The sequence below is a fragment of the Echinops telfairi genome, unplaced genomic scaffold (genome assembly GCF_000313985.2).
Source record: "Echinops telfairi isolate 266 unplaced genomic scaffold, ASM31398v2 ScPeMD7_1713;HRSCAF=2227, whole genome shotgun sequence".
In the NCBI taxonomy this organism is placed as follows: domain Eukaryota; kingdom Metazoa; phylum Chordata; class Mammalia; order Afrosoricida; family Tenrecidae; genus Echinops; species Echinops telfairi.
The window spans coordinates 5,019,703-5,045,322 of NW_022105611.1; the positions used below are offsets into that span (position 1 = coordinate 5,019,703).

Here is a 25,620-nt window from a genome sequence, read left to right on the forward strand (position 1 = left end):
ATCTCTTCCTGCTACATCCACTCTGATGATGACCTCCCTAGCTGAAACAATTCAATGAGGTTGATGCTTTTGTGATAAAATATCAAAATCGTAACATGTTTTAAAAGGGGCTAAGTATTTCTCCCATCTCCCATCCTATACTGTTGCAATTTCAACAGTCTTGTACGTTCCCACACACATCATGTTGTTTCTCATCTGTGAACCTTCTAGCTGCTTGTGACCCTCTGACCCTCACTCGCGGTCTGTGGCCTCCTGGTTTTACTATGATTACAGTGCTCAGCTGCTAACACACAGGTAGGTAACTCAAACCCACTAACCACTCCATAGTGAACAAGATCTGGTGATCTGCTCACGTAGATATTTCAGCCTAGAACCCCTAATGGAGTAGGTTACTCTGTCCTATGGGGTCTTGGTCAATAGAAACCACGGGGGCAGCACACAACAAGAACTATAGGTACGTGTATTAAAGGAGCAGTTTTAGGTTCACAGAGAAAACTGAACAGACACGACAGAATACCCATGTACCCTCTTCCTGCCCCTACCCAGGTTCCATCATTTTTAACACCTTACTTTGGTGTAGTAATTTGTTACACTTGCTGAACTAGTTTTAAACATTATTTTGAATCAAGCATGTCAAGTCACTTGGTGTTGCACAGGACTCTGGGTTTTGACAATTCCATCGTGCTTTGGATTCAGTATTACACTGACATCCAGTGTAGGCTTCCTGCCCTTTACAATCCCCTGTGCTTCACCTACTCACTGTTTCCCTCCTCCACTTTAACTCTGGGAAGCCAATTATTTCTCCTTATCTCCACAGTTTGGTCTTTTCCAGAATGTCATCTATGAGGGGGCTTTGAAAAGTTCCTGGTAAAAAAATTCTGTCATCTTTTCATTTTATTTTCCATGGAGGTTCTGAAGCCCCTTTGTAATTGGAATGATAGAGAACGCAGCCTTCTTAGACTAGCTCCTGCCATTTAGAGCACACATATGTGTCCTTGATGTACTTCCTTGGCTTCTAGCTCGCTTTGTTTTATCGCTGAATAATTCTCTGTTGGATGGATGTGCCCCAGTGTCTTTATCCACACACTCGTTCAGGAGCGTCTTGGGTTCTTCCAACATTGGGTATTTATAAATGGAGCAGCCTAAGTCATGTGTGTGCAGGGTTTATATGGGCATGTGCTGTCAACACCTAGGGCTAAATAACTAGGAATGTGATTGCTGGACCATCTAGTGAGCCTCTGTTTAGTTTTGTAAGAAATGGGCAGACTGCCTTCCCACATAGCTGTCCCACTTCCCATCCCCGCCAGTTTACCCCCAATCTTCACTCAATGAGCTGATGTGCTCAGCCACGGCGCTCAGCTTCAGTGAACTTTTGGGACACCTTCCATGACTCCTCAAATCCAGATCTGGTGTCCTCGCAATTTAGTTTGCCTCAGCACTTATCAACACACATTTTAATTGCCTACTTACATGCTCATCTGCCCTCTGGACTCTGAATTAGAGCAGGAATCATGTTTATTTGGTTTGACATGGCTTCCTCCCGCCTCACTCCCAGCATGCGGTAGGCAATCAGAAATAACAGGCACTTAGTTCACATTTGTCAAATTAATAATCCATCAAGCCATGTATTTAATAAAATGTCCCCACGTGCCTTCCTCTTTGTATGGAATCTCTTCTTCCTTTGGGCCTCTTCAGTTTTAACCCTGTATGTATTACCTTTTACCTTTCATCACATGTGATTTTTCTCTGTAATTAGTCAAGTTTCTTAAATGCAAATTCTTGTCCATTTTATGTCTGTTTCCCCAGATTAACAACAACACAGCTTTATGTATGCTCAGCCCTCAATAAATATTGAATTAGTTAATGACAGTGGAGTTTAAATGTTAAACTGTATTTTAGAACTGCCAATGAGACTGGTTTCTGCTTTGCAATGGGCAACGGCCAGGGATTACTCTAAATAGGTAAATTGACGTCAGAACCTGGAGGCCTTCATTTGCTTGACTAGAAGAATTTTATCATTTCAGAACAGAGGATTCATGGACTGTCCTCTAACCTGAGGGGTTTCAGAGCAATGCATTAGGAAAATTATTCTATCCTTAGGATAAATTTTGTGGCACAGAATTATATCCATATTCATACACTGAGTTTGATGAATTTTGCTACTGTTGGGAATCCTAGTCTTTCATCAAAGCTACATGGAGAAACCCACGTATAAGAGACAATTATTGAGCACAACACTGATTTGACTTTTGTAATCTGAGAATTGTCTATCCAAGGTCCAGGAGTGTGGCCACAGTCCAATTAAATCTCAACATTGCTCCTCCATTTGTTTTCCAACAGGTTCTCTCACTCTGAGAACGCATCATGTTCAAGATTCCAAAATGGGATTTGTGATCAACGCAATCTACTCTATGGCCTACGGACTCCATAACATGCAGATGTCCCTCTGCCCGGGCTACGCGGGCCTCTGCGATGCAATGAGACCAATTGATGGACGCAAACTTTTGGACTCCCTGATGAAAACAAATTTCACTGGTGTTTCTGGAGATATGATCCTATTTGATGAGAATGGAGACTCCCCAGGAAGGTATTGTGATAGTTTTCTGTAGACAGTTGAGCGTGAACAATGCTTAACTCTCGGTCTTAATGTGTACATTTCTGTGCTTTGTAGTTACCCAGCTGTGTAAGGGAACATTGACATCAAAGAGAGAAAGAAGAGCAAATTTGGGGTGGGGATGGGGTTAAGGGGCAGCATTGATGCTAAGAGCCAAAATGTCACTTGGGAATCGCTGCCACCCCTCAGGAACCTAGACTTCGAAGCAGGAGTCTCAGATTCCAACAAAGAACACAGGCCAGCTCAGTGGTTCTTCCAGGTTCCCCAGCTTATGCCATCTATTCAGTCGCCTTCAAGGGTCACAGAATGATTGTGATCAGAACAATTCAATCTCTGTTACTCCAAGAAAAGGGGTTAAGTAACTATCGTATGATTTCTTCTTCTTACACTAGTCATAAATCATATTTTCTAACTACAGTGAGTTATAAATCATCCTCCAGCTGAAGCGTTTTCATTATTTATAGAGAAGAACCTGAGAAAAATGAATTTACTGATAATTTTCAGTCAACTTTAAACCTACCAGTGTTCCTATAAAACTCATAGTACAGATTCCTACAGGACAAACAGTATGACATCGTGATGTCATGGAAAAAATATCCTAGGTTTAGCAGGGCTAGATCTCAGTCTGCAGTTCTATCAGAACAGTCGGTCCCCTGGTCCCTCACTGTAAAACGCTGTGCTACTCCAGCACATCTTATGTTGGCAATTGAACAGCCTGGGGTGGGGACCAGGGCAAGGTGAGTTCTGACTTCTTTGACTTCCCTATGGCCACGAGGCCAGAGTCAGACAAACCTTCTCCCTCCATCCTTCCTTACTGGACCTAGTCTGACATCAAACATTCCTCCCACGGCACTGTACTTCCAGGTTGTGTTAGCTAATTCCTTGCAATTAGCCACAGAGGGCGCACAGATAAAACTCACAGTAAAGGGGATACATTGGGCTGCCATCCTCATGGTCAGCAGTTTGAAAACCAGCAACTGCTCATCGGGAGAGAGACTGGGCTTTCTACTCCCATAAATAGTTACAGTGACCCACAGGGTGGTCACTATGAATCGGCATCTACTCGATGGCGGTGAGTTTGGTTTTATTAGTGGAGTTCATAGGTTACCACAATTCAAGAGTAGTAAACGGGAAGGATACAGTATCGGTCCACAGCAGCACCTTTCCTTAGCAGCCAACATCCAAGCTTTGTTCCTCAGCCCCCCCACCCCCGCCCCCAATATGATCCCTTGGCTTCTGCCTCTGAGGACCAGAGAGCTCACATCTAGTCTTCTGCCTCATGTGTTACAGTGCCAGCACTGCTTCTCCCATCTGTCTCCTGGTTGCCTTTCCTCTGCCTGCCTAGTTCCATAGTCTGTGTGTCACGGTCTCTGGTGCCCTGAGCTCAGAGAGAGACCTCAACGCTCCCATCTACCAATGCTCCTGGGATTTTCTGTATGTCCGAGCTCAACACTCACTGCCAGGGAGTCAGTGCTGACCCTCAGTGAGCCCCTACGGGTTTCTGAGACCATAACTGTTTACAGGAGTAGAAATCCCAGACTTTCTCCAGCAGAGAAGATCACAGCCCAATGCAGACTCACTTGCTGCAGCCCCAGGCCCTCCCTGTTCCTGAGCTGGCTCTCAGAGACAGAGCAATGGCTTTGATGGAGGTGTGAGTGTGTGGTTTTACTGGTGATGATGCCCCTAAGGAAATAAAAGGTGTAACTTGGTCCACTCCCTCTATTAGGGTAAAAACAACAAAAACTCACTTCCATCAAGTGACCTTGGACATACTTATTCCTTTCTCCTAATTGTTCTGGAGCAAAACAAATTGAGTCTCAGAGAAAGGAAGAAATGTGTCCCAGGTCAATTAAGGGTTCTACATATTTACTAGGAAAGATTTTCATGATTAATTTTCAGTCACATTTTAATATGATAGGAACAGAGCTTAAAGAAGATGGAATATATGTATCCACACACAGTGATGAGAACCATATTTCAGGAGCAGAGGACTACAGAAAATGATAGGCACGCAGAGGGAGAAGGAGCAGAAGAAACAAAACACAAAAACGGAGTGAGAGAGAAAATAAGGGAAGAAAAATAAAGAGGGACACGTGGGCAAGATTCTTATTCAAATGTCATGTGAGCGGAAAGACATACTAATCTGCCTGAAACTTGTCCAACTTGGATCCTGGCCTAGTAATTTAAAAAATGGGGTATGCTTCGTTACTGTTTTATTTTGGAAAATAAAGCACAATCTTGTAGATTATATAATCAGTAACCATTGAGGAAGCCATTATAATATGTGTTTAATTCTTATATGGTATTGCTTTCTCTTTTGATGAGGCCATCCTTACATACCATCTCTGAAAGCAAAGGGACTCGATGAGTTCCCCAGCCTCTACTGCAGATAATCTTTTGTATCTAAACGTTTAGTGTTATGCTAACAAACAGTTTTTAAAGCATTTTTATATTTCCCTAGCATTAGTCATTAGTGATAATATATCTTTGTGTTTCTTTGTAGATTAGACTCAATTACCAGAAACCTGAGGGCTAATTCCAAAGAGAGACTTCTGTGTCTACTATAGTTAGTACAGATTCATTAATTTCAGCAAGATGGAAGTTTAATTTTTCTTGAAACATTTCCCCTTTAAAATGAAATTTTCTATATTTTATAGTTTTGATTTTTTAATGGATTCTTTTACTGTTTTGGCATTTAATCTATATAAAACAAAAGATATATTGATGTAGAGATATGATCTTTAAAATGTAGTGTTTTATATTTTTACAATTCTCAACAATGTAGAATTGATTTCTTAACTCTATAGAGCTGATTTCAAGCAGTCATGTGGAGAATAAAGGAATGAAATCTAAAGACTGGGTTTAGGTAATGGCTCTGCCACTTGCATATTCTATGACTTATTCATACTCATTAACCTCTTTATGCCTGAGTTCCAGTATCTATTTGTTACAGTGTCTGCAAAATTATCAGTTTGATATAGACATCACTAGAGTTAAGAACTATTAGAAATGGGGAGAGAATGAAACCCTAATATCTCTTTAAATCAATAGTAGCAAAGGAAGACGTCTTATAACCACAGTCCTTTCTCTCAGCCTAAAATGTTCAAAGATCATTTAATCGCAAGGAGTCATCTATAAAGATGTAGAAGCCTCATTGGAAGTAGCCAATGACAATATATGAGTTCCTATTACATCAGTGTTCTGGGTGCTAATAGCTCAATTCATCGGACATTTCGTAGGATGTCCATGGATGATGTGATAGAGTGGAAACCTGCGGGCCTGGGTTTTATATCATCTATTCATGGTTTTTTTTTTTTACTTAAAAGTGGAGTTTAGACCCTTGCTCAAAATTACTACTAAATGGCTACAAATAAAACATTGTATATAAGCCGTACAGTTTAGCAGTGAGTTACTATTCTGAAAAAGACAATACCCCCCAAAAAAAAGATTAGAAATGAAACAGTAGGGCAAAATTGTACACTGCCTGTTCCCAGTAGATTCGCATCAGTTTTGTTCTGAACATTTCTTCAAAGAGCCTTGTTCTGATTATGGCAATCTGGTCCCTGGAACCTAAGAGCTAGAGTTCTGCATGCATAACAATTTCCTGAAAGTTCATCATCCTGAACATAGAAAGTTAAAAGAAATATTTATTGTAAGAGCCTATCTGCCCATTTGCAAGTCTTAGGGGACAACAAGCAAGCATAGAATATATGAAAAGATACTGTATACCACATGACCATTTCAATTGCATTTGAAAAAATCTAATACACTTTCCATGATAAAACCGCAACTAGAAGCCAAACAATAAAAATGGGAGTAATGGTGGTGGGAACCAAACTAGACATATCACTACAGAAGAATAAGCACTTTGGGGTGCTCAATATCATTAGTTATTAAGGAAGTGCAAATCAAAGTCACAAAAGGATTCCATTTTTCCTACTGGAATATCAATGGAGTCCCTGGATGTTGCAAATTATTAAGGCACTGAGCTGCTCAATAAAAAGTTAGTGTTTCAAGTCTACTCAGAGATACCTCAGAAGAAAGATATGGTGATCTCTTTTTTAAAAAAGCATTGAAAACCCATTGGAGCAAAGTTCGACTCTGACACACATGAAATTGACTCAGCGGCAACTGCTTTGAAAGTGTTGGTGATAAAAAAAAACCCTGAAAACAAAAGGAATGGGTAGGAATGTAGAGAGACTAGAACCCACGTCATTTGCTGCTGAGTCATTATAAAATGGCACAGGTTTGTGTTAGGCCGGATTGACCAGAGGAATAAATCCAGTGACACTCATATATATGTATAAGAGGGAGCTTTATATCAAGAAGTAGTTAAATATAGAGCAAACATCCCAGCTCAGTCCAGATCAAGTCCAAGACTATTCCATAAGTCTGATACTAGTCCATAAGCCCCTCTTCAGACTCACTCAACCACATGAAACACCTGATAAAAATGCAGGAAGATCACAGCCCAGTGGGTGAAAAGTGGAAGCATCACAAGGCTGGCCCAGGTCTGAGTGTGGTGCTCAACAGGAAGGTCAAGGAAGAGATAGAGAGGAAGTTCCCAGGATCCTCCTCGTGAGAAAGCCATGCCCAATAGGAGATACTATCAGGCTGTAACCTTATCGACAGGCTAAACTCCACCCCTTCCACTTCTATAGCTTCAAGTTGGCATGACCTTGTGGAACTACTACAAGCTTCTATGGAAAACAGTTTGGCAGATCTTCAAAGAGTTCAGTACAGAATTGCCACAATAACCAGCAACTCCACTCCTCGGTATATACACAGAAGAACCGAAATCAGGAATGCAAAGACACCTGCACACTATTACCCACTGCAGCAGTATTCACAATAGCCAGTAGTTAAATGGACTAGCTCTCTATGATTCAAAACAAAACAACCTGCCACCACCAGAAAAGGAAACACTGCCAAAAAAGAAGTGTTTGAGTCCATGTTTACTCCTAGTGACCCAACAGGACAGAGGAGAAGGGGTCAATAGGGTTTCTGAGGGGGCAAATCTCTATGGGAGCCAACAATCACAAAGTAGAATGTTGGTTTGAACTGCTGACCTTGTAGTTAGCAGTCAAATGCTTGACCCATGTTACTATCAGAGCTCCTTTCTATGGTACATACACACAAGGAGATACATACTACTCAGTCATAAGGGAGAAAAATAAAATGTTGATACAAGTTACCATGTGGGTGAAAATTGGTAAACATTATGTCGATGAAACAAGTCATACACAACAGTAGAAATAGTATATGATGCAACTTGTATGAAGTAGCTAGAAGAGGCCAATGTGTGTAGACCAAAGATGAGTAGTGGACCAACAGTCAGAAGAGAGGGGCACAGTCCTCAGCATGGAAAACCCTTCAGAGCAGTTCCCTTCTGCAGCTTTCGGTCCTCTGCCTTGACAGCAATGAACAAGAACCACAATCGATTTGGAATGAGAGAGGAAAGGGGAAGTCAGGGCCGAGGGGGTGCAGTTTCTGTTAAAGCTGATAACAAACTAGAAATGCTGTCCGTGGGTGAAGGGAGACATCAGACAGGGCAAGATATGACAAAATAATAATTTATAAATTATCGAGGGTTCATGAGGGAAGGGGGAGCGGGAGGGAGGGGAAAAAGTGAGGAGCTGATGCCAGGGGCTTAGGTGGAGAGCAAATGCTTTGAGAATGATGAGGGCAATGAATGTACAAATGTGCTTTACATGATTGATGTATGTATGAATTGTGATAAGAGTAGTATGAGCCCCTAATAAAACGATTAAAACATTAGAAATGGATAATGCAGATGGTGATTGTACACCATGATGAAAGTTATTAGTATCACTGAATTGTCCATATAAATTTTGAATAAAATGAGAATTATATTGTTATATTTTATTTATGCCAAAATAAAATAAGTAATTAAGAAAAATAGCTAAGAAAGGCCAAGAACTCACAAGGCACTTTCCTCTTTCAACATTTTCACACTTCATAAACCACCACTTGTGCAACTGTTTCCACAATAAATTTAGACATGGTTATCCCCACACCTCCTTGAAATTGAAGTCCAAGTTCAAAAGATTTACCAAATGTCTCATTTGATTAGCAAAGAAAAGTTTTACCAGTTGATGTAAGTGAAGACAAAAGGCAGTTCATCTTTTTCAGAAACCTAACAATAGTTCTCGTTCAATCTGCTTGACGTTCTTTCAAAACTGCCTTCCAGCCTGCTAAGGTCAAGGCACTTTCTCATAGGGATTAGTTTCTATTTCAGGTTTAAGACTGGAAGTGAAAAATGATCTCTAAAGAAAAAGGGAAGAGGCAGAAATGCTGTGGTTCTGAGTGGTGTACAATCATGGGGCATTTCCGTGATGCTAATATGGCAGCAAGGGCTTTTTTTATGTGTAATAAAATGATTGCTTGATCCTCACTGAATCTTTATTATTTTCTTATTTCTAAGGTATGAAATCATGAATTTCAAGGAAATGGGAAAAGATTATTTTGATTACATCAACGTGGGGAGCTGGGACAATGGGGAATTAAAGATGGATGATGATGAGGTGTGGTCCAAGAAAAACAGCATCATCAGATCTGTATGCAGTGAGCCATGTGAGAAAGGCCAGATTAAGGTAACATGGAGCCCTAGTTCTTTCATTTTTGCTTTGAATTCTAAAGTTCACTTGGCTGTTTTTAAACATCTGGATGCTTGTTTTAAATGTTATATTGTAAGATTCTAAAATCAGAAATTGTGTTTTTATTCTCATTAGCTCCTTATGCTTTCTAGAGCACAATCCATACTAGTAGGAGTACCTGGATTGGCTGAAGTAATTGGCAACTCACATTTGGCCACACTTTCTCCCACTGTAACTCTTTGAAGATGTTGGTTCCGGAAAATAATTAACAGTTGGAAGACACATTAATTTCTAAGTAATTGACCAAATATTTATCAAAGTCCTATTCATGTGATGGTTGATATCAGCTTTGGGAGAAAGTTAGAAACCTTTTACTGTCAGGCAGTCAAGATGTGGGAAATGTCACGGTACAGGTGAGCAGTGTCATGCAAAATGTGAGGACTTCGTCTTAAGGAACTTCGTGATGTGAAGTTCAGACATCAGAAAGGGATTTATTCTGAATCAACTATGAGAAGTTGAACCATGACAAGTGAAGGGATTTCAAAGTGAGACATGGGAGAAAGATCATTACTATAGAGGGAATAGTGTTAGGAGGTAGGGAGTTGATCAAGTAAAGACTTTTATGATAACAATGAGCAATCTAGGGTGCATGACTCTAAATGGTTATTATAAAAGAAAAAAATGTGAAATGATAGGTTGAAGCCAGAGTTTCATGAATCACAATAAATTGCCTTTACTTAAGTTTCATTAAACAGGAACTGGGAATCATTTGAACCATAAATTGGGTTGTGGTTATTGGAGATTAATGTGTGATGTTATGGACCATGGCTAAAGAAAGAATAAACAGGTTACGAAGACACTGATAATGGTAACAAGGGGCTTGGATTAGGAAAGAGCAGGAGTGTTTAGGTGCTGGGCAAACATATAGGAGGAAATTATAGAAGTATACTTACTGAGTTCTAGCTATTGGTTGGATACGTAATTTGGAGAAGAGGGTGGAGGTGGCAGTAAGAGGAAAGTCCAAGACTGTCAACTTCAATCCCATATTAGATACAAGGAGTGGGGCAGGGATGACTAAAGCATTTAGAATAAAAGGCAACAGCTTGGCTTGAGGGCAAGTTGGTTTTGAGCTATCTAGCAAGTGAAAGAAACTGTTGAGATGGAAAACAATGAGAAATAAGATTGAAGATATAAAATTAGCAATTAATTAAAGTCAAAGCTGTTACCATTAACATACCCACAGAATTTAAAAGTATAGAGAAACTAAATGTGGACTGAGAACAGGTGCTGAAGAATATCTACTTTGGAACTGCAAAAGAAGTGAAAATAGAAACAGAGAAATGGAGTCAGAGAAAGCACAGATACATAGGACGGTGCTCAGTGAAAGACAGAGGTCATAAAAGCGGAAGGTTGGGAAAAAATACAAACAAAAACATGGGATTCGTGGGTTAGCCCTTTATCCAGAGCCTTCTGGGAAAAAAAAACAAAACCCTGCCCAGTTGAATGGAAATTAAGCAGGGAAAAGTGTGTGGTGAAAAGCCAGTCATAGTTTAGAAAGATGACCATAATGAAAGGCTATTTTTAGGTTCATTAAGACCAGCCCACATTTATAGAAAATAAAAAGGGGAAGATGGTTTGGGGGCATTATGTCATAGAAGAATAAAAAAGATTAGATCAAAATGGCATTTGACAGGTGAGTATTGGAGTTCAATAGTACCACATTCCAAGCAGGGTATATACTTGGAAAATTTGGTCTTACCTTTTCTGTCAACCTCACATCCTCCTTGTTTACAATACATTAATGTTGCAAGTGAAATATTTTATTACTGAAAGTCATGGCCTACAGAATGGTTCTGAAGTTTTGGAAAGGATAAACACAAAAGGAAGAAAGAAAGTAGATAAGAATAAATTTGATATCTGGTAAATGGCTTGGTAGATTATTGTCATTTTTTGTTACATTCTGTGGAGTTGGTTTTGATTCATTGCAACCCTACAAACAACAGAGCTCAACATGTCCAGGTTCTGGCCCTGCACTATTCTCACAATCATTGCTAAGTCAATTCTGCTAATCCATGATGGCAATAGAAAACAGTCTTCAACTGTTTGCTGATCCTCTACTTTGACAAGTATGATATCCTTTCTCCAAAATCTAAACCCTCCTAATACCAGGTCCACAGAACATGAAACACAGTTTTACCACCCTCCCTTGTTAGGAGCATTCTGTTTGTACTTCTTCCAACACAAATTTGTTCACTCTTCTGGAATTCCATGATATTTTTAATATTCTTCACCAGTGGTATAATGCAAAGGCATCAGTTTCTCTCGGGTCTTCCTTATTCATTGTCCAGCCTTTGCATACATGTGAGGCAATTGAAAATATAATGGTTTGGGTCAGATGAACCTTAGTTCCCAAAATAACACCTTTGATCTTGTAGTAGCCTGGGTAAACTAGAGAAACAAATTCAAAGACACTATAAAAAAGAGCAATTGAATATTGAGAAAACACCCCAGCCCAGATCAAGTTCATGAGTCCAATATTAGTCCATATGTCTGATACCAATCTCTAAAGTCCTCTTCAGACACACAAAACACATTCAGTGACACTGAATTCAGGAAGATTACAGGCCAGAGGGTTGGAAGTTTTGTGGATCCAGTGGTGTTGTAAGTATCTCAACGCTGGCAGGGGTCTCCATGCACCTTCTCAGGCTCGAGAAGTCACAGGCTATACCAGTGTACTACCTTGTGTATTGTCAGTATAGTGTCTGAGCCAAGAGAGGGAGTGAGCCAAGAGAGTGTGTCTCCCTCCTCTAAGAAGGAAAATACCAGAGTTCCCAGAATTCTCAGGAGAAGGTCCTGCCCACACAGAGCCTTCATTGGCTATACAATGATTGATAGGCCAAATTGACATCAGATTATGTAACTACCACAGTTCTTTAACACTGTAAAGAGGCTTTTTGTAACAGATTTGCCCAATGCAATATGCCACTTGATTTCTTGGATGTCCCTTACCTGGATTTTAATTATGAATACAAATAAAAGGAAGTCTTTGAAAACTTCAATTTTATGTCCATTATCAAGATGTTGTTTATAATTCCAATTCTGATCACTTCAGTTTTCTTTTTGTTGAGGTGTAATTCATACAAAAGCTTTGGTCTTCATTTGTAAGTACTTCATCTCTTATTTACTTTCACCAAAGTTGTATTATCTGCATATTGCAGGAAGTTAATTAGTTTCCCTCAATCTTGATAGTGGATGGATGTGTTAGGCTGAGTTGAGTAAAGAAACAAATCCAGAGACTCTCATATATGTGTAAGAAACAGCTTTATATCAAGGAATAATTGTATATCAAGAAAATATCCCAGCCCAGTCCAACTCAATCCACAAGTTTTATCCTAGTCCATAATTCCCTCTTCAGACTCACAAAGCCACGTGCAATGATGCAGAATGCAGGGATATCACAGGACAGTGGGTACAAAGTCCCCTGTATCCAAAGGCAGTTGGACTTATCTCCAGGGCTCTGGCAAGTCCCAATGTGGCTCAGCATCAGTAAGGTGAAGGCAGAGAGAGGGGAGGGAGATTCCCAGGACCCTTCTTATGAGAAGACCACACCCACAAGGAGGCACCATCAGGCTGTGACCTGATTGGCAGGCTAGACTCCATTCCTACACTTTTATATCTTCAAGTTGACATGAAGCTATGTAACTACCACAGACCAGCCCTTGTCAACTTGACACTTTTACACAACTCTTTAGCCATATATAATTTTTAAAACAAAGACAATAGTAAAATCATATTTGGGCCTAACAAGATAAAACTAAATTCATAAACTCAAAATGTATTTAAATCTAATATTTAACCTAGTATTCTATAAGTGAACAAAACAAAAATATTCTATGCCTACCAATTGCAGTTAAGTGAACACCTACACTATATAGAATTATAATCACATAATTCTTTGAATAAATTCTCCACCCATGAAAGTAGTTAAGCCAGCCACTTCATGCCTTTACACCACCCATTTTGGGTATCCACGTTTTATACTTCCCATTTTTATCAGTCTAGTCCTCCAAGGTGACAAGCATGCTCTTTAATGTGGAGAATCTACATTCCAGTTGGAACCTTGTCTGAATCCACAAGCAAAGTCAGATCAGGATAGGCTGTCCATAAAAGTCAGCAACAATATGCACTAATTCACATGTTCAAAAATATCTTCATTTGGTCAGGTTCTGGTCAACTCAATGTGGGCCGCCTACCTTAGACTTACCAGGGTGCCCATTGACTGCCTTGCCTTCCAATCACAGGCCCCTGCACAAATTCTCAACAACCCTAGCCCTCTTGGGGTAGTCATGCCATAGGCTCGGGTTCTGCGCAACTCTTTAAAATTTAAACCATTTAACCTACTCTCATCTTCTTGTCTAGTTCCAGTGAACCAGGTACACAGATTTCAGTGGCCAGACTCAGCCTGTCTCTTTATTGCTGCTTTTCTCCCACTTCCACTCAACAAGTGGATCCAGATGGTCACCTAGTGAGCTTTTCAGGCTTTCCAAAGGTTCTCTTTAACTTTCAGTCCTAGTGAGGAGAGTTTCTTCATGGCTCCAAGTTATTCCAGATTCAGGAGCAAATCACTAGTTCAAAATTCAAAAAGGCCAAATTCCTTTTTATTTCCTTCAGTCTGCTAACAGCTCTCTTAGCAAGCCTTTTCTAATGCAATGTACTGACACTCAAAGAACTTGGTGGGGTTTATCTTTTCAGCACCTTCTTTGCAGGCATGCCCTATGCCCATTTAGAGATCCAATTTAATGACTGAAGGCAATGGGCTCTGTTTTCATACTTCCAAATAATCATTTGTATCACACCTTATATCAATTACAAAAGTTAGAAGTCAATATAATCCTAGTACAGCCAGATCCAAAACACATTCTTAATATAATCAAATTCAATCCTATCTAAACTATCCCATTCATATGCAATATGGCCTTAGGCCTCTGGCTGCATCAACACAGGGTCATGCCTTTGGTCAGCCATTCTGACTAAGTAGCATGGTCTCAGTGGAGAAGTTCAAAGTGTAATTCACCCCATGGGCTCAAAATTACACCTATCACATTCATTTTCACCATTTCAGACAGGAATGAGCAAAGAAAACAACCAAAGGAATGAATCAAAACTTTAATTTCCCATGTCTTCTCCAGGAAACAATTGAATAAACAGTGTGGCCATATCTGACCTCTGACTAACCAAAGAAAACCGACAATCATCCACTCTACATCTTTGTTTTTTTTTCGAGTACCCCATTCTCAAGGCACCACAATGTGTTAGGCCAGATTGACTAGAGAAACAAATCCAGAGATACTTATATATGTGTAAGAAACAGCTTTATAACAAGGAGTAATTATATATCAAGAAAACATCCCAGCCCAGTCTAACTCAAGTCACAGCAGGAAGGTGAAGGCAGAGAGAGAAGGGAGGTTCGCAGGACCATCCTTATGAGGAGGTGACACCCACAAAGAGGTCTCATAATGGGCCATGGCTGGTGTGTATGTGCAGGGAGTGTTCTGGGTGGGGGAAGGCGGATGATGGGGGGGGTGCAGGCAGGCAGACACACTCTGAAATACTTTAGTAGTTAATAAATAACCGTCTGAATTTTTGCTTATGCTTGTGACCTGATTGACTAGATTCTACCCCAACACTCTTGTATCTTCAAGTGGACATGAAATTATGTAATACAACAATGAAGTAGTATCTTGTCATGGTATACAGCAAGTTTTGGCAAATGTGAGCCAAATCTAACCTGCTGCCTAGGTGAAATTAGTTTAATTGAAACGCTGGTCAAACTCCTTTTTGCAACAGAGTTTGAACTTCTAATTTCAATATTCCAATGGTTATCTTAAGTGCTTTCTATATATGCTTTTCTATCTCAATGTAATAATTTAATTCACGATGATCATAGTTTTAATTCCGGGTCATTTTATTAACTCATAATGGCCCTGTAGAATAGGGTAGACCTGCTGCTTATGGGTTTCTGGGGCTGTAACTCTTTACTGAAGGAGAAGGCTTCATCTTTCTTCCATGGAACAGCTGGTGGTTTTGAATTGCTGACCTTGAGGTTGGAAGTACACCTCCTAGCCATATGGTCATTATGAATTAAGATAGATGCAATGGCAGTGTTTGGGTTTGGTTTTGAGTTCTAACAAAGTTTATTTAATATTTACATTTAATCCCAAATTCTATCTTCCCAGCTAAATCTCATTTCCAGTGTATTTAAAACACAATTAACTGAACTTCCTTATCATGGTTAAGGTTGTTACTGAGCAACTCTATTAACAAAATTTCATATCATTGTTTAGAAATCTGCAAATCACATATGCAAGAAAGTATTTAGACTAGCAAAGGTTAAACATGCTTTACTTGTTATTACAAAAAAGCACCAGAATTTCAGGTGTTAAAAAAGAATGGGGATTACCATGAAAACAATAGTCAAGAGCTGTGGTATTCAACATGAATGTGAAACAAATCAATTCTGAATGATCAGAAGAGAGCATATTAAGTTGTCACTATTGATTCAAAAAGAGACTATAATATTTGAATTATCCTTGGAAAGGGGCATGAACTTATTTTGGTAAAAAACAAATTCACAAACCAATGCAGATTTGGAAGGTAGAAATCTATCATGTTTCTAGAGACAAAATATGCAACTACTTTTGCTTTGCAGACCCCAATAAGGTCCTAGAAAAAGAACCCTGTAGTATTTAAAATATAGCTTCTTCCTTTACAAAGTTTAGTGATTGTTTTAGAATGACTTTACCAAGTATGGCTGAAATGATATTGAAATTAAATTCTTAATTTATGTATAGAATTATTTTATGAACACATTACTTAGAAATACGTTACATTTATAGAAAGTTTACAGTTTTAAAATTGTGGTTGTACTTTATTTAATCCTTAGGAAACCTTATAAGGTAGTTATTATTGTTGTTTCCAGTTTATAGTAACTATTATTATCAGTTGGGTTGCCAACCCCAAGGTCAATGATTCAAATTTGCCCGCTCCTCTGTAGGTAAAAGATAAGGCTGTTTGCTTCCTTAAAGATTTATCATCTCTGAACCCCAAAATAGAGTGACTATGAGTCAAAAGCAACTCAGTGGCAGTGAACTGTTTTGCAGTATTGTTATCATTGTCATTTTATAATAACTTTGAAACTTGTGATAAATTGAGGACTATTTTAGACAGTCCAAATGCTAGAACCCAGTTGTCTCTTTATCCCCATGCAGGACTCATCTTCCTGCATTGTAAATATATAATAGATGCTCTCTACATATGGCAATAAGGCTCAATTCACCATGTAACTTGAAGTATACCAACATTATTTGATCTCTCAGTTGTTCTAGTATTGTAATGAGACAACAATGTGTGGTATACGCTAAATGGTAAATAAGTGGTAGTATCTGTGGTATCAGTCACTCCCTTGACTGCAAGCCAAAAGACTGCTGTTAGAACCCAACAATGATGCAATGCCTGGTGTTCTGCTTCCATAAAAGTTGCACCTAGGGAACCTTATAGGGCAGTTCTATTCTGTACTACAGTTGTGCTATAAGTCAGAATATACTCACTGTCACACAATAACAACAAATTACAAATAAGGAGACTAATTTAGATAGAAAAAGCCCAAATCAACTGTTGTCTAATGAATTCAATAGACCGCAAAAGAAAATCATCACAATATACCACAATAAAACTTTCCAATATCAAGGACCAGGAGAGAATCCTGATTCTCCTTTACCTTATTTACCTGATTTAGGTTTAAAAAAAAAAAAAAAGAACAGTTACCTACAAAGGAAGACTAATAAGAATAAGCTTAGATTTTTCAGCAGAAACCCTGGAGGCAAGAAGACAATTGTTGTTATTGGTGTTGCTGTTATTAGGTGCCATCAACTTGGTTCTCAACCGTAGTGACAGCATGCACAAGAGAATGAAACCCTGCCCGATCCTGGGCCATTCTCAGCATGATTCTTATGCTTGAGTCCACCAGTTCAGCCACAGTGTCAATACATCTCTTTGAAGGCTTTCCTCTTTTTCACTGCCCCTCTAAAATTAAACCAAATTAAAATCAAAACCAAACTCACTGCCTTCGAGTCAGTGCTGACTCATAGCAACTCCTTGTGGGTTTCTGAGACTGTAACCATTTACAGGAGTAGAAACCCCGTCTTTCTCCAGAAGAGTTGATGGTGGTTTACAACTACTAACCATGTGGATGGCAGCCTGATGTGTAAGTAGGACATCACCAGGGCTCCACAATGGAATCAGCACATAAAAAGCCGCATAAGAAAAAAATAATTACCAACCAAGAATTTTATATTCAGCAAAATGGTCCCTCAAATATGAGGGGGAAATAGGGTATTTTCAGGCAAGGCGACATTAAAGGAATATGTAAACACAAGACCAGTTCTACAAAAAAATACTAGGGAGAGCCTTTTGGATAAGTAGTCAGCCAACATCACCACTCAGAAATCCATCCACATAAATTTGCATGCAAAAAAAACAAAATAAGCAAACAAAAAACGCACAAGGCGTTCTCTGATAGAGAACCAGAGATATCAATCCATAATGAAGACAAATACAAAGAAAATAGAGGGGGAACTTAAATACAAAACATTCAAAGGGAAAGGAAGACAATGTAGTTCACAAGGGAAAAACAGGCTTCTATAAATTTGATAATTAAACAATATATACCAAGGAGACCTCAAAGAAAATGAAAAACGTCATCAAAATAAATAAAAAGACGAAAAGCACAAAACTATAACAAACATTAAGTCACTGCAAAGAAAAAGGAACAAGAAACTCGACAAGGGAAAAGGAGCACAGAACAGAAATGTATGAAGAACAGAGAAACCAATAACCCAACACACACCTACACACATGTCCACTGCATCATGACAGCAAGAGACCCACCCTATCAGGAGCAATACTGAATGCAAGCACATTAAACGCTTACTCTTAGTGGCACTATAAAACAGAGTCGGACTGATCTTCTGCACTTCCACGACTATAAATCTTTATAGGAGCAGAAAACTTCATCTTCCTCCTATGATGTGGTTGGTGGGTTTGAACCACCAACCTTGTGGTTATCAGCCCAACACTTACCCCAAGTCTTCCAGAGCTGTTTATAGATGGATATAATTAGCAATTTTATCCAACTCTCTGCTAATTGTAGATAAAAGATTATCCAGGCTATTTTTCCTTCACTCCCTACATGTACTTTTGTAGATCCCAGAGCCAATACAAGGGATAATACACATTTAAGAAAGATGTGGCAGCTTACAATGGACGTTGTATGTATATAGAGAGATATATAGAAATGTCATTATTATCAAAGGCCTGTAATAGAGTTGCATATAAGACAAGGAATATAAAGTATAATCATTTCTGTGTCAGCTTATTGCTCATTATTAATCACAGTTTTAATTATTTCTAACCTTGTTTAATGAATGCTGTCTCTATTCCACAGAGGATATTCATGCACCACTAGTGGGAAAAAGAGGGAGGCATATTCATTTCTAAAGAATAACATCTGGGACTCTCTCAACTGTTAAATCATTTCAATTATTTCTCATTGCTTTAAAAATCAAATATATAAAGAAGTGGATTATTATCTCAATAACTGTATCCACCTTCATCCTAAAGAAAACAAAGCTACGAAAATAGGAAGGAATGGGCTGAATTTTTTTAGCCATATTTTTAGTAGCATCAAGGACAAAAAATGTACCTCCAAAATGTTTTCATTTTCTGCCTCTAACTGAAACTTCTACTTTTCTACCTAATAATTCTTAATTATTTTTCATTAATATGGATAGATTTATTTTGAACATTGAGAGATATGCAGTGCTTTTTCCTCACAGTTATTCAACTCATAGTGGAAAGTCAAGGTAATTCTTTTTGTCCAACAGTTTTATTGGCACATAATTTACATATCATATATTTCAATCATTCAGTCATATCAAGGACAATTTTACAGTCACCCCCACTTCAATTTTAGAGCATCCACCCCCCATGGTTAAATCATCTTTAATATGAGTTATTGAATCTCAATACATTGTAGTGCTCCCTACCCTCTCCTGCCTTCATTATTTACTCTCCAAATCCCCTTCCCCTTCCCTGCTAGCCTCTCCTGTATCCCCTTGTATCCATTATTACCATTATGCATCTACATTCAAGGTAATTCTGGATCAAAAGTTCTTGACTTCCAAGAGGCAAAAGACCCTGTGGGAATTTTGTACACAACTGCAAGTGTATGCTTATACAAATAAATAAATGGAGAGAGAGAGACTTAACTACATGCAGAGCTCTCAATGTGGCACTGGTGGCACAGTGGTTAAGTGTTCAGATGCTAACCAAACGGTGAGAGCTTGAACCGTGCAATGGCTGTACAGCAACAGAGCCCTGGAGATCTGTTCTGTGAAAGACGACAGCCTTGGAAATCCTAAAAGCAGTTCTATTCTGTCTTGTCGAGTCACCCTGAGACAGGATCTACTCTATAACATACAATAACATGGCAAGCTATCGAAATACCTTCACTTGGTCCTCTTATCTAGCAATTTTATGGCATTGGATTGACTCATTAAACTCATCTTTAGTTATTGTTCTTTCTAACTATAAGCTAAAGATATCAATACTGTTACTGCTTATCTAATAATATTTGAAATAATGTATTTTCTGTACTGTGGAAGCAGTATATTTGGGTACATTGCTTCTGTGCTTTTCCCTATGCAAACCCAATAAATACCATTTTGAATGTTTGCTTTAGGTGATCCGGAAGGGAGAAGTCAGCTGTTGCTGGACCTGTACGCCTTGTAAAGAGAATGAATATGTCTTTGATGAGTACACCTGCAAGGCTTGCCAGCTGGGGTCCTGGCCCACTGATGACCTTACAGGTGAGTGTATCACCTTGCCATCATACTAACACTGCTCAAAAGTAAACTAAATAAAGGCAGACCATGGGAAGAGAGGGTCACATCTTGAAGTATTTTCTCACTTGTATGATGCTGTTAATGTAGCAAAGTAAATGTTTTGATCTCTGGGGTGAGCTTCCTATACATTAATCAAACTAGAGCAGAAACTGTCAGTCTATCCCCAAGCACATCCCAGAATATTCCTTAGCAGAGTCAAGCCAAGTGTACCATTGGAAGTGCCAAACTAAAGTGTATTCGTTCTGAAGAAATGGAAATTGTTATGACATACGCAAGAGCAAAAGTAGACACTGGGGTAGAAATTGGTCTAGATGTTTCTGTCTAAACCATTAACCTCTAACCAATAAGACTTTTTAAGTCATGTTGTCACAGGACAAGCTTTGTCCTTTAGGGGTGCAGGGTGGGGAGATACAGTGTAAAACAGAAGATTTCTGGCATCCGCCTTACAACTGAAGATGTTACTGTTATTTTAAAAGAACTCATGGCTGAATAAGCAAAGCTTGAAAGGTAAATATATTATTAACATATAAAAGAGAACACAGTTATGAATTGAAAAGCCGGAGAAGGGAAGTCACAGGGAGGCATTTGCAGATAAAGTTGGACAAATCATTGCGGGCAGAAGGCAGCTATGTGATATGCTAAAAGTCTAGTCGTTTTTGAATATCTGGACAAATGCAGATGGATCTGGCACAAAAGTCTTCAGTCATCAATGTCAGATGCTAGCCCGACAATGATGGTCTGCATTAAAAGCTGTAATAAATTATTCCCCAACGCCTAGTCTTAACAGCTTTGTTTTAGTGGTTGTCATTATGTAGAAAACATTTTTTCTTAAAAACAAAACTCTGAAGTAATTGTGTACCCCAGTGTTTTGTTTTCCACACTGGCTACCGAGCTTTCTGGTGCCTTAGTCATCTTGGCCTCCCAAGAGGCAACTCGGTGTTGAAGCAAAACCTTCAGTAAATTTTGTTGAATAAATCAACTCCAACATACATAGTCATATGTCAAGTAGAAAGAAAAAAATATGATTTGTTTTCTGAGGAACAGTGAGTAGCATTATAACCAATATTTTCCTTCCTATAAATTCTTGACATATTTTTTTCCAATTTCATCCTGGATTCTTTTGTGCATGGCTAAGCACATTGCAAGCTAATATACAGGTTTTAAATTTATATTCTTTGTTTTATAAGACATTACTGTTCATAATGCGAATGATCTGCTCTTTCCTTGGGGCAACATAGATCCCTTTTGCCTTATTAGAGGTGTTAAGGAATTAAAGCGAAAAAGTAGATATGCTTCTTATGTACTTGGGTCGCCCGATCACAGTTATTATCACAGCTTATTATCTGGTGGAGAAAGAAACATTAAACACAGACATATTAACAAGCTGAGTGAAGTTATATGAACAAAGACACTGGGAGTTTGTGTGTTTGTTTTAATAAAAACATTAAGGAAAACATAATTTAAATCTATGGTGAAAGAAGAGTTCTCCAAAGAAAAAGGTAGCTGAGATCTGAAGGAAAAATAGATGTGGCTAGCAAAACTATGGTAAAAAGTGTATGTCTGATTCGGGGAAAAGCACGTGTCTAGTTTATGGTAAACAAATGGGGAAAATGTATCAGACGGGATAAAAAGGTAGCAGGGGTCGATCATAGCAATGTTGAACATTTTGAGGATTTGATTGTCTTTTTTGTAAGTGCAATGAGAGACAATGGCAAGGATTTCAGCCGGATAAAATCATGAATGGGTGTATATTTTAAGAATATCCCAGCAGCTATGAGGGAGAATGTGGATTATAGAAGGAGAGACAGAAGTAAGAAGGTAGGTGGGTGATTTCTGCCTTGCGGATTAGAATATGCCAAATATGCTTTGAGGTAGAATTAACAGACATTGAGATGAATTGGATGTGGAAGGTGTTAAAGGAAGGCTGCCAATTTTTTTGCTTTGAAGACTAGAGAATTAAGTACATTCTTTAATAAAGATCAAAAATTTCGTTTTAGGCATAATCAGTTTGCGACATCTTTGAGAATCTTAAGTATAGAATGATTCATTTTAAAAATTAAGAAATTACTTTGCATCAGATATTTTTAAATGATCTAGAAATATAAAAATTATAAGTTTCCAAGAAATTCATAATCAAGGAGAAGCAGAAACACATGAATATATAACCAAAAATACAAACACTGCCATTGAGTCAATGTTGATTCATAGCGACCTCTCTGTGGGTTTCCTGGACTGTAACTCTTTACCAGAATAGAAAGCCAAGTCTTTCTCCCCTGGAGCTTCTGGAGGTTTTGAACTGCAAACCATGCAGATCGCAGCCCAACACATAACCACTACATCACCAGGATTCCTAAATATATACCAGTGTACCAAGTATGATAAGTAAGGAATTAACATAATAGTCTGAAAACATAGAGGAAAGAATTCCAAACTCTGTAGAACATGTAAAGATTTCGAGACATCAACTGGAGCTCACTTTTAAAAAGAAGTAAATGAAGATTTATTCTATAAGAAATGATTCTGTAAGAAAGAGGTTCCTATTAGAAAGCTGTTTGGGAATTATTAAGACCGTACATATGAAAGACTGATGAACGAGTTATTTCTGCCTAGTGTTAAAGGAATATACATCCTTGATTCTTCCCTCTTCTCTCGGAGATTTTCCTCTATTGTTTAAAGACAAATCCTCCGTTTGTTAATTCCATTCATCCTTTGTCTAAATCAAAAATTTTGAGTGGATAATCAATACATTTTTATTTTTAATTATTCACATGTGATTTACCAGAACAAAAGATACCAGTGACCACCATATTGCCAAACCTAATGACTACTAGTGAATAAAATGTAATAAATCTTTTGGCTCAAGGTAATACTTTTTTTTTTTAAACATTTTATTAGGGGCTCATACAACTGTTATCGCAATCCATACACACATCAATTGTGTAAAGCGCATTTGTACATCATTCTCAAAACATTTTCTCTCCACTTAAGCCCCCGGCATTAGGTCCTCATTTTTCCCCTCCCTCCCCGCTTCTCCCTCCCTCATGAGCCCTTGATAGTTTATAAATTGGTATTTTGTCATATCTTACACATATCTTGCCCTGTCCGACATCTCCCTTCCCCCACTTTTCGGTTGTCTGTCCCCCAGGGAGGAGGTCACACACAGTTCCTTGTAATCGGTTCCCTCTTTCCTACCCATTCTCCCTTTACCCTCGCTGTTTCACGACTCACACCACTGGTCCTGTAGGGCTCATCTGCCCTGGATTCCCTGTGTTTCCAGTTCCTATCTGTACCAGTGTACATCCTCTGGTCTAGCCAGCCTTGCAAGGTCGAATTCGAGTCATGGTAGTGGGAGCGGGGAGGAAACATTTAGGAACTAGAGGAAAGTTGTATTTCTCATCGTTGTTACATCGCACCCTGACTGGCTCGTCTCCTCCCCGAGACCCCTCTGCAAGGGGATCTCCAGTGGCCTACTAATGGGCTTTGGATCTCCACTCTGCACTCCCCCCATCATTCACTATGGTAAGATTTTTTGTTCTGATGATGCCTTACACCTGATCCCGTCGACACCTCGTGGTTGCATAGGCTGGTGTGCTTCTTCCATGTGGGCTTTGTTGCTTCTGAGCTTGATGGCCGCTTGATTACAAGGTAATACTGTTAAGGCTGACACTCTCTTGAAGTTTTCTCTACTACCATCCAAAACATGGCAGCGGTTTCTCTGGTTTCCATGTACATTGCTTAGATTTTTGCCATCTCTTCTGCTTCATTGATCTCCTGAAAAAGTGATCTTTCCCAGGGTTCTATCATTGGCTTATTCTTCTTCTCATTCTAAGCTGTATCTGCTAGGAAGGTTTTATCTAGTGACTTATTTAGAATATTTCCAAAGTAAAGCAATCACATGCAAAAGGGAAATAATGTATGCTCTCAGTTACGTTGTGGTAGGTAAAATATGGCTACTAGGGTTTCAATTAATATGTATATGGGTTTATTAAAAAAAATTGACTGACACAGTGTCTGTAACCATGGGCTGCAGCTCAGGAACAATCATAAGGATGGTGCGGGACTGGGCAGTTTTTCCTTCCAGTGTACATGGCGTCACCATGGGTCGCAACCACCTCAATAGCACTTAACAATCATGACACCAACGTCCCAAACAAAGCATATTAGAAAATATCTCTGCATGCAGTGAATGCCTGCAAAATAGTTCTTTTAGTGTAGTTTGGAGTGCCTTTCCAAAAACAACACCTTCGGGGTCATGCAAAATAACTCTTTTGAGGTCGGGGCCAGTATCAGTTTTTTAACAGCAACTCCATTGGCAGTCTTTTCAAATCACTGAAGCTTTCTAAGAAACTTACAGGAATGTTCCCCATACAAGGCAGCATTTTCCAGATGAATCATGCATTTTAAGGAAGTTTCAGAAGAGCTCAAATATGAAATGAAGAAAGAGCAGTTAACTCAGTAGGTTATGGTGATGGTGTTTTGGGATTTGTCTGTGTGTGTGTGTGTATGTGTGTGTGTGTGTGTGTGCTTTTATTCCAAAAGAGTAGTCTTAGTAGGTTACTCAAAGGGAACAGGATTATCACAGAGGGTTATTATATAGAAAATGTAAGAAATTGAAAATTGCCTGGGCAAAAATAAGGCCATGAAAGTGCCTTATGGACATTTTCCCCCCAACACAACAATGCACCTGCTTGTGCTTCGAGGGTAGAAAGGACTGATCTATGGGGTGTGTATTAGGAAACCTTGCCCCATGCATCCTGGTGCCTGATCTTACCCTTCAGCCCTCTTTCTCCTCAATGCGAAGAACATTGAAAAGGAACACAGCCCGAGTCTGCTGAGCGTGCCTGGACTGCGGTTTTGACAATGGAGCAAAGAGCCCAGAGTTCTTCAGGAAGAGTTGGAGAGATGAAAACATCTTCGGAAATATAGAGACTTGCAGAGAAGATATGTTCAGAAACAATAGTTTCGTGTGTTGATATTTTTATTTAATGAAGTGTACTTGTCCTTTAGTGATTGGCTTACTTTGCTTAGCATAATTTCCTCCAGTTCTTGCCATGCAGCGATGTGCTTCATCACTGCTTTCTTTTTTTTAATAGTATATTTGAATTTTTTAATAGTGTATAAATTACACTCTAATTTTAAGAAGGGAAATTTGGTTTTTTAAACTTTTATCACAATCTATACATACATTCATTGTGTCAAGCACATTTGTACATTTGTTGCCATCATCATTCTCAAAACATTAGGTTTCTACTTGAGCACTTGATATCAGTCCCTCATTTTTCTACCTCCCTCTCCCCCCTCCCTCATGAACCCTTGATCATTTACAAATTATTATTATTTTGTCATATCTTACACTGTCTGGCGTCTACTCACCCACTTTTCTGTTGTCCATGCCCCAGGGAGGAGGTTATATGTAGATCTTTGTAAT

At 38.9% G+C, this 25,620-nt stretch overlaps 1 protein-coding gene across 1 annotated transcript in view; it reads left to right on the forward strand.

Annotated features, from left to right (window-relative positions):
• Positions 1–25,620, forward strand: part of GRM5 (glutamate metabotropic receptor 5) — a 492,030-nt gene that overhangs the window by 365,850 nt on the left and 100,560 nt on the right. Inside the window, exons 5-7 of the mRNA XM_004708891.2 lie at positions 2,341–2,587; positions 9,060–9,228; positions 20,030–20,156. Coding sequence (XP_004708948.1) covers positions 2,341–2,587; positions 9,060–9,228; positions 20,030–20,156 — 543 coding nt within the window. The remainder of the gene's footprint in view (positions 1–2,340; positions 2,588–9,059; positions 9,229–20,029; positions 20,157–25,620) is intronic.